The sequence below is a fragment of the Kalmanozyma brasiliensis genome (assembly GCF_000497045.1).
Source record: "Kalmanozyma brasiliensis GHG001 unplaced genomic scaffold PSEUBRA_SCAF9, whole genome shotgun sequence".
Classification (NCBI taxonomy): Eukaryota; Fungi; Basidiomycota; class Ustilaginomycetes; order Ustilaginales; genus Kalmanozyma; species Kalmanozyma brasiliensis.
The window spans coordinates 436,765-445,995 of NW_015961992.1; the positions used below are offsets into that span (position 1 = coordinate 436,765).

The 9,231-nt window shown below is 56.4% G+C and overlaps 4 protein-coding genes across 4 annotated transcripts; 2 read left to right on the forward strand and 2 right to left on the reverse strand.

Annotated features, from left to right (window-relative positions):
• Positions 1–1,034: 1,034 nt before the first annotated feature.
• PSEUBRA_006369 (Protein of unknown function DUF1769) lies at positions 1,035–1,892 on the forward strand (the record flags this gene model as incomplete). The annotated part of the gene is made up of 1 exon (XM_016439687.1): positions 1,035–1,892. One exon carries the CDS (start codon positions 1,035–1,037, stop codon positions 1,890–1,892), a length of 858 nt encoding a protein of 285 aa, XP_016289604.1.
• Positions 1,893–2,154: 262 nt separating this feature from the next.
• PSEUBRA_006370 (K Homology domain, type 1) lies at positions 2,155–3,531 on the reverse strand (the record flags this gene model as incomplete). The annotated part of the gene is made up of 1 exon (XM_016439720.1): positions 2,155–3,531. One exon carries the CDS (start codon positions 3,529–3,531, stop codon positions 2,155–2,157), a length of 1,377 nt encoding a protein of 458 aa, XP_016289605.1.
• An 846-nt stretch (positions 3,532–4,377) lies between these two features.
• Positions 4,378–6,042, forward strand: PSEUBRA_006371 (Phosphoglucose isomerase (PGI); the record flags this gene model as incomplete). The annotated part of the gene is made up of 1 exon (XM_016439693.1): positions 4,378–6,042. The coding sequence occupies one exon, from the start codon at positions 4,378–4,380 to the stop codon at positions 6,040–6,042; it is 1,665 nt and encodes a 554-aa protein (XP_016289606.1).
• Positions 6,043–6,476: 434 nt separating this feature from the next.
• On the reverse strand, positions 6,477–9,177 carry PSEUBRA_006372 (Oligopeptide transporter, OPT superfamily; the record flags this gene model as incomplete). The annotated part of the gene is made up of 4 exons (XM_016439722.1): positions 6,477–6,525; positions 6,638–6,994; positions 7,085–7,301; positions 7,398–9,177. The coding sequence occupies 4 exons, from the start codon at positions 9,175–9,177 to the stop codon at positions 6,477–6,479; spliced, it is 2,403 nt and encodes an 800-aa protein (XP_016289607.1).
• Between the last annotated feature and the right edge of the window lie 54 nt (positions 9,178–9,231).

Here is a 9,231-nt window from a genome sequence, read left to right on the forward strand (position 1 = left end):
ACGAGCAGTGGCCCGGCGCGGTTGTGTTTCACCCCTTGTAACAACATTGATTCCCCTGTTTCGCGGTTTCGTTCTTTCTGGCCACGCACATCGCTGGCTCATGGTCGAGCTCTTACACTTCTCTGCTCACTGTTCAGATGGAGGTGGAGCTCTCATGTCGTCGGTGTAGTCGATGTGCCCCTTTCCTTTTTACGGCGTGTCGATGTCCTTGTACTGTCTCGATTCTTGCCTGTTGTACTGTAGGATTCCCTTCAACCACCTTTCTTGCCTGAGGACGAGTGTCACATTGACCTTTGACCGTTGAGCCACCTATTGAGAAGCCTGACTCCAGCTGTGAGCGGAGCATGTGATGAGCAGGTGTTGTACATGTCAAAGACCGCCGAATCGACGCGTTTTTGGATTCGACATCGCGACAAACACACGGTAGCAGGGTGCAGTCAGGATTGTGGCTGCTCACTGCGACGTGGAATGCTGTTCGGGAACAACAAGCCGAATTCGATCGGCTCATCGGAACTGAGACATGTCCCGCTCTTCTTGCGTCGTAACATTCGCACGATCTGACAGGTAAGCTAATGCATACGGTGTACAGCCAGAGCAAGCGATGCGAGTACTTGAAGAACTGCCAGTACAGCTCTACGTACCCTGCCCGATCTGGCATGCCCTTCAACCGCGGCCTGGCAATGATCTGTTCCACCTTTCTGCGAGGCCACTCCTCCAGTAGCGCCGCGAGCTTTGCGAACTTCGCAATCGCCTCGTCTCAGTCTTCATCTAAACGTGTGATCTCATTCTGCCAACGAAGCCTGCTGGCTAGGTGGCCGCTATGGCGATCCCACGACCTATCGCGTTGAGAAATGTGGATCAAAATTGGGGTTCGGAAAATACACTTGCGGGCTGCACAATCCGACGTGAGGTCACGTCAGCGAGGAGTCTAGTTCTGCGTGAATCACCAACAAGGTGGAGGCATGCAGCTGCATCATCGACCGGCTGTTAGCAGCTACCCTTCTTGCTTCCGCACCATCGCATACACTATCAAAATGGCTCCCTCACTCAAGATCTCAGCGGGTCCCTCCGTGGACGCCCTCAAGACGGTTGCAGTCAACCACGATGATCAGCCGACCGAGATCAACACGGATCTCTTCCAAGGCCGAATCGCAGTCCGCATCAAGAACTTCACCGGTTCCGATCCTGATGGAGTGGAACACCGCAAGGACACACCCTACTTCGATGCTGGTCACGGCAAGGGTCAGAGTTGGTCGATGCAGATCCAAGGTCGCTTCAAGGAGCCCGTCAACGCCGACGATCTCGTGTTCGGCAACGAGTTCGACAAGCCCATCAAAGACCATCTTCCCTACGGTACCAGTCTAGCCCTCCAATTTGTCAAGATCGTCGATCCGAATCTCGAACAGGACCTCTACGCAGAACGACCTTATGCATGGAGTCCGTATCTCGCCACTATGCCGCGGATCAGCTCGGTCCCCGCTAAGAGCGAATCCGACTCCTTTGACGACTGGCCGGACTTCCCGACCCACCCGGAGTACGTTCACGACGATATCTCCTCCCTCATCCCTGAAGAGCTCGCCGAGAAGGAGAAGAACACCGTTGCCAACTTCAAAGGGATCGACAAGGCACACGAGTACAGGCAGCGCTTCCTCGGCAACCGCGCTCATCGGAAGGAGATCACCGTCGGCCCAGACCAGATCGTTACCGCAGATTTCTTCAACGGCTTCATCGACTTTAACGATCTCACCCTTCACATCCCCTTCTCGGGCGGGCTGAAGTTCGATCTGAAGAAGTATTGGGATGGCCAAGCAGTCCGCTACTACTGTCGTGATAGGAAGACCAACAAGAACTTCTTCGTTATCGAGTTCAACATTGTTGATCTGCACACTTGATGGTGTAGAGGAGGCATGACGAATACGCAGATTCTCAGAATTGCAGCCCTTGGGATCGAAATGCATGTGGGACACGCAGCTCAGACAATTTTGTTCAATTCGAGGTCAAGAGGTGGGAAACGAGCATCGTGTGTAAGGCGCTTCTGGCAGGGCGATCGCTGTTGAGGTACAAGTACACGTGGGAATCTGCGACAGCATGGAAGTCACTAATCGCGCGCAAGTAGCTGTAGGGCAAGTTATGGAAAGCAATAAGAGTCCGGCGCTACTTGCGATACTGAGGCGGCACATCCTGCCCACCCTCCTCCTTGGTCGGCATCCTGTTGTGGTACGCCTTGAAGCTGGACTCCCACTCGACGTACTCGCGCCAGTACTTGTCGAGTGCTTCCTCTTCGGGTGACTTTGCTGGCTTGGCTGCTGCAACGGGTTGACTCCTGCTTTGTGCGGGCGAGGCTGCGTGCTGAGAGATGCCATTGCCTCGCTGCTGAGACGGTGCTGCGGGCTGTCGATGCGATGCGGAGTCGGTGGGCGGCGGGGGTGGAGCGTCATCCTCGGGTGGTGGCGGAGGTGGCGCATTGTTGTCCGTAGGTGGCGGCGCGGGATCGCCATTGCGGGAGGAGTTGTAAGGATACGACTGCTGTTGCTGGCTCCATCCGCCGCGTTGTTGATCCCAGCCGCCTTGTTGTTGCTGCTGCTGCTGTTGATGTCCATAGCCACCAGCGCCCACGGGACTGCCACCTCGACCGTAGCCTTGCGAGCGACCATACCCTCCACCGCGTGGTGCGCCACCGTCATAGCCCCCGTAACCTCCCCTCTGACCCCCACCGTACCCTTGACCCATCGAGTCGTACGCCTTCTGCCACTCCGCACGCACCACCTCCATCAGGTCCTCCGCCAGCGCCTTGGCCGCCTGGATCTGCTCGTCCTCGGGTCCTGCAATAGCAATGTGCATGGGCTCGTTCAGCTCTGCACCCGTGTCGCTCTCGATAAAACCACTGCCCAATCCCTTGATCTGCACACGAGTCCCCGTCTCGCTCTGGATGTACTTGACAAACATGCCTCCTGGCCCAACGATTTTCGAGCGCACGTTGAAGTTGCGGATGCTCTCGAGGTTGACGAGGATCTTCTCTTCGGGCCATCTGCGGCGTTCTCTCGGCGGCGGTCGTTGGTTCTCGTAGTCGAGTCGGCGCTGATGACGGTCTTCGACGAGTTGAGGCACGTCTTGCGCCATGAGCTCGTTGATCTTGGCGATCGCGGCGTCGAGGATGTCCTGCGAGATGGCACTGACGTGAAGGAAGAGCGGCGGATCTTCTTTGGTTGCAAGCGCTTTGTCCGGATACCACGTGCCTTTAGTTGTGACGCTGGCGCCGGTCTCGCGATGAATCTGCTGCTGCGTCTGGCCTTTGGTGAGCATGTATCGGTTGCGCTGATCGTTGATCTCGATATCATGGGTGAACTCGGCATCGTGTGCGTCCTTTTCCTTCGATTGTGGTGCTTCGCTGTTGCTTGACGAGGATGGCTGGCCTTTGGATGCGAATTGGGCAGCGATCTTTGCTGCAGCTGCTGCCGCCGCCGCTGCTGCAGAAGCGGATGCGGACGAGGACGAAGCCTCGTTGTTGGGGCTGTCCCACCGGCTGGACATTGTGCGAGCTGTGAGCTTCTGTGACTGGCTCCTGTGGTGTTGTCTAGGCGAAAGCGGGGTAAGTAACGAGGTGATGGTGGAAGAATGCGAAGATTTGCTGGACCCTGGGTCAAGGAATTTCCAAGGGCGATCTCCCGATCACGAATTTCAGGTTCGAAATGGCAGTTAGCAAAGGTCTAACACTGACACCTCTAAAATCTCAATGTGCGAAGATCTCCGAAATCGAGATGGCCGGACCGCGACCGGGATTCTTTCATGGTGTCGACCCGCGGGGAGCTTGTTGGGTCAAAGCAAATGCAAGGTAGATCAGTTGTGCGCCATCGCTTCGGCCACTCACGATGATGCCCGGCGACCTCGACCCATCCCAATCGTGCAGGAAGAATTGATGTCGCAAACATCAGGCGATATCTAGGTACCCGAGGCTAGATTCGCTCAGCCAACCTTATCAGCCGCAGAGCATTGATAACACTTCGCGAAGGATGTAAGGAGGGCAATCTTCTTGCATCAGTGACAGACGGGGCAAGACGAACTTCAGTCGAATCGCGGCAGGATTGGCCTGAAGCGCTTTTTGAAGCTGGTCCTGGCGATTACGCTTACTGAGGCTCTAGATGTGGCTGACTGCCTGCGTCTTGTTGAGTGAGTGAGCTGTGGTTCGGCGCACGGCCTGGCGGACTGGAATTTCCGAAACTTTGGACGGTCTCTTGATTTTCTGACGGTTCGAGCGTGCCGCGCCTTGGACAGCCCAAGTGTGACGTTACGAATCGATCTTTAATCTTGATATCAGATGCTTCACTTCTTCTTTGCTTTCCTCTCCATCATCACCCGCATCCTTTGCAATCCGTCACGATGGCTCACAAACTCGCATCCTCCCAGCCAGCATGGCAAAAGCTCCAGCAGCTCTACGAGACCAAGGGCAAGCAGATCAACCTCGCCCAGGCTTTCAAGTCCGAGCCTCAACGCTTCGAAAAGTACTCCCGCGAGTGGAACTCCAAGGCGACCGATGCTCGTCTCCTGCTCGACTTCTCCAAGAACTTGATCGACGATGAGGTGCTCGAGCAGCTCGTTGCTCTCGCTGAGCAGGCCGAGGTCAAGCAGCAGATCGATGCCATGTTCGGTGGCGAGCACATCAACACCTCTGAGGACCGCGCTGTGCTCCACGTTGCCCTCCGTGACGTCCCCGGCGACTTCAAGATCAACGAGGCTGGCGTTGACGAGGTCAAGCCCGAGCTCGAGCATATGAAGGCCTTCTCGGATGCTGTCCGATCCGGCGCCCACAAGGGTTACACTGGCAAGACCATCAAGAGCATCGTCAACATCGGCATTGGCGGTTCCGATCTCGGTCCCGTCATGGTCACCGAGGCGCTCAAGCCTTACTCGAAGCGTGATCTCGATGCCTACTTTGTCTCCAACATCGATGGCACACACATGGCCGAGACGCTCCGCGTTTGCGACCCCGAGACGACGCTCTTCATTGTCGCATCCAAGACGTTCACCACGCAGGAGACCATCACCAACGCCACCACGGCGCGCGACTGGTTCCTCGAGCACGCCAAGGACAAGGCGCACGTCGCCAAGCACTTCGTCGCGCTCAGCACTAACGTCAAGGCAGCTACCGAGTTCGGAATTGATCGCTCTAATATGTTCAAGTTCTGGGACTGGGTCGGAGGTCGATACTCGCTCTGGTCGGCCATTGGTCTGTCGATTGCCATCGTCATTGGCTACGAGAACTTCGAGCAGCTGCTGCTCGGCGCGCACGAGATGGACCTGCACTTCAAGAACACGCCGTTGAAGGACAACCTTCCCGTGCTGCTCGCGGTGCTGGGCATCTGGTACATCGACTTCTTCGGTGCCGAGACGCAGGCGATCCTGGCCTACGACCAGTACATGCACAAGTTCGCCGACTACTTCCAGCAAGGCGACATGGAATCGAACGGCAAGTTCATCACCAAGAACTCGGAGCGCGTTGACTACCAGACGGGTCCCATCATCTGGGGTCAGGCGGGTACCAACGGCCAGCACGCCTTCTACCAGCTCATCCACCAGGGCACCAAGCTCATCCCTTGCGACTTTATCGCTCCCGTTCAGACCCAGAACCCCCTGGGCAAGCACCACGAGATCCTGCTCTCCAACTTCTTTGCCCAGCCTGAGGCGCTGGCGTTCGGCAAGTCCGAGGCTGAAGTCAAGTCGGAGCTCGGTGCTGAGGCCTCCAACGAGTTCCTCGTCAAGAGCAAGGTCTTTGAGGGCAACCGACCTACCAACTCGATTATGCTCGAGAAGATCACCCCTGCGGCACTCGGCGCCCTCATCGCGCTGTACGAGCACAAGATCGCCGTGCAGGGCTTCGTCTGGTCCATCAACTCGTACGATCAATGGGGTGTAGAGCTTGGAAAAAAGCTTGCTCAGAAGATCCTTCCACTGCTCGAGGGCACCGATGCTAGCAAGGTCGACGCTGCCGGACACGATTCTTCCACCAGCGGTCTCATCAAGTTCTTCCTTAACAACAGGAAGTGACTCGTTAAAGATGCGGCGAGGAGTCGCATCTGATGGCGTTTCGTATGGAATCGAAAGGCTCGCTTTGTTCTATGACACTCTGTTGTGATGGTGCGTGAACGAAAGTACAGTGTCAAGTGTGAAAATGAGATGATGGCGGGCACGAGCATTTCGAGGCTGTCACTGAGCCGTGAAAATTATTGGCGACACCTGGCCAAACACAACGCCCGAGATCCTCACGGGCTGAACCAGCGGTTGCCTTCACTGAGTTCCCTCGATAGACTCAAGCTCGGGTTGTGGGAGACCGAGCAAACTTTGAATCACAGGCAGCGCACGCCGAAAGAAAAATCACCACGACATCGCCATTAAAAAATTTGAGCTCGATCGAGCTCCCCATGAACGAAACATCATCGTCATCGTCATCAAAGGCTATCCTACATCGTCTGACAGCTCGCTTACTGCACTACAATGGGAGATACGGCGCAGTAGTCCAAGTTGTGAACGCTGATGATTGGTCGGAGACGGGGGCAACATAAATGGTAGCGTCAGTAATGGTGTTCGCCAAAGGCCTCGATGAGGAGATACTGAAGGCACGGAAGGGGTTTGTGACGCTTACGAAGTGTCGGGATTGCCAGCCCAGTTAGGGAAGGGACGATCCTTTCCGGAGCCGCCAAAGACGGCAAAGGTGAGGATGAAGACGAGGGTCTGGGTACCGCCGTCGAGCGCGGCCGAAACGATGTAGTTGTACTTGTTGAACCATCTGGGGCGGTACTTTCGCAGGTAGAACTGGGCGAAGAAGCCGACTGCGAAGTAGGACGTGATTGAAGCGTTGATGCCGACAAACAGCCAGCCCATGTACCAGGCGATGATCGAGATGTTGAAGTAACTCCAGACGCGGTGCGGGTAGATCTTGTTGGCGAGGTACTGCGGGATGGGCACGAAGAAGCCCAGAAGATAAGCCAAGGTCACCCATCTGTTGAGAGGGAAGGAGTCAAAAAGGAAAGAGAGGTTAGTCGTCTGGTGTCGGGATGTGGCTCTTTGGCAGCACCGCAAACAAACTTACTGATATTTGGCGCCAACCGAGAACATGTCCTTGGCGATGGACCAGGCGATGGCGAGCGTGTTGAACTGCTGGATGTTCTGACCGGACCAGATGTTGGTACCCTGAACCGATTTGAGGATCGTAGCTTGGTTCTGAACAATGTCGACCATCATGACCCAGTTCATCATGCCGCCGACGAGACAGCCGACCACCTGGACAGCGAACGTGCACATGGGAGCTGTTGTGCGAAAGAAAGATAATCATAGGCGTTAGTAGCTGAAGCAGATTGCGAAGGAGAGAAGATTTGGATACTTTCTTAAGTGGACATATTGACCAAGTTTTAGGTCCCTAGCGAGCACGCCGCCCATGGCGGCGGCGTTGTAGGTGTAGCAGGTGAAGTAGAGGTTGGCGAGAGGACGACCGGGGAAAAGGTAACCGGCAAGCATTTGGCAAATCGGCTGAATGTTGAAGCCGAAACCCGTGATACCCTGCTGGGCGCCGAAGAAGAGCACGAACACAAAGGTGAAGAGCGTGCTCAGGATGAAACCCCACCAGGGGAGCGTCGCCTTCATGACGTAAAGACAGACGAGACCGACGGCCCACGAGATGGCGAGCAGCGCACCCCACCACCACATGGGCGCCTCCTTGTATTCGTTCTTCATCATGATCTTGTAGTGAGGGTCGCATCGGTCGTCGTCCATCATCTTGGCGGCCCAGGCCTGGTCCTCTTCGGGCGTGCTGGTGCGCCAGAACTTGTACCAGTGCGGGTCCGAGATGAGCTCCTTGATCGAAGATGGCGACGCCCACGACCAGGCGGCCTTGAGGTCGTCGTAGTTCCACAGCATCATGTGGGTGAAGCACGCGGTGAGACCGAGGTTGGTGGTGATGAGGTAGGCCAGGTAGGTGGTGGTGAGCCAGGGGAGGCCTTCCGCCTTGAGCAGCTGATCGTCAACGATAAATTCGGGAGTCATGATGGCTGTCTGGTTGAAAATGAAAGCGTTGGTGCCGTTCGAGGTGCCGTCGAAGAGCTCCTGCGAGAGGAAGGGGAAGTCTTGGGCACGGAAGATGTTGCCGTAGTACATGCCCATGAAGAGGATGATGCAGCCAAGGTAACCGACGAGCGAGTTGACCATGGTCTCGAGAGGAAGCCACATGGGCGAGCCGAGCGAAGCGATGTACTGCCAGTCGAAGCAGATCGACAGGAATCCCAGACCCTCGTTACCGGAAGCGCCACCGAACAGGTTGGTGAACACCATGTTGTCTTGGCGAGCGAGACAGAAGATCGACACACCCTCGAGCACGGGGAAGATGTACTCGGGGAACACTTCCCAGACGAAGATGATCGCGGCGATGATCCAGAAAATTTTCATACGCTTCTTGACGATGGTCTTGGCGTCGGGCGCTTTGCTGCCGTGGAAGGTCTCGAGCAACGACGTCAGCGGCAAGTTGGAAGGCCAGAGCATCTTGACGGGGCGCACAAGAACGTTGCGGAGGAGACCAGCGACAGTGTATCCGATGAGCTGCGAAGAAAGTACGAGGAAGATACCGGCGGCCTTGGACGGGTATCCGCCGTAGAAAAGCTGCTGGGCGGCGAGCGCCTCGGTCGCAAGCGCAGACTGGGTGCCGGCACTGGCCATGAGCGTGATAGCAGCATGCTCCTTCAAATTGAAGGGGTGGGGGTTTAGCCATCGTCCCATCCAGCCGCGCCTGGGGATGACGGCGGCCATGAATTCACCAAAGGCGTAGGCGATCACCGTCAAGAAGACGAGCGAGACGTAAATTACCTGGGGCTTGAAGTAGAAGATCTCCTGCAGGACGGAACCGAAGATGGCAAGGCCAAGGCCTAGGAACCACATGCGGAAGGTCCAGGGGTTGAGCGAAGGGTCATCCTCGAGCGAAAGCACCTGCGTGACGATATCAGCGGCGTTGTGAACGACGACACCGTCTTCGGGCGAAGGGACGTTGCCGGCAAACTCGACATCTGTAGGATCGCCCTTGAGAACATAGGGGACATTGGAGACTTCGACGCCGTCCTTGTCGGAGGCCTCGTGCTTGAGCTTCTCGGAGCTGGTGTCCGAGTCAGCCCTCTTGGGCTTGACTTCGATGGAATCCATGATGAGTGGACGAGCCGAACAATGCTCAGGTATCGAACAGGAGGGGGGGGGGGG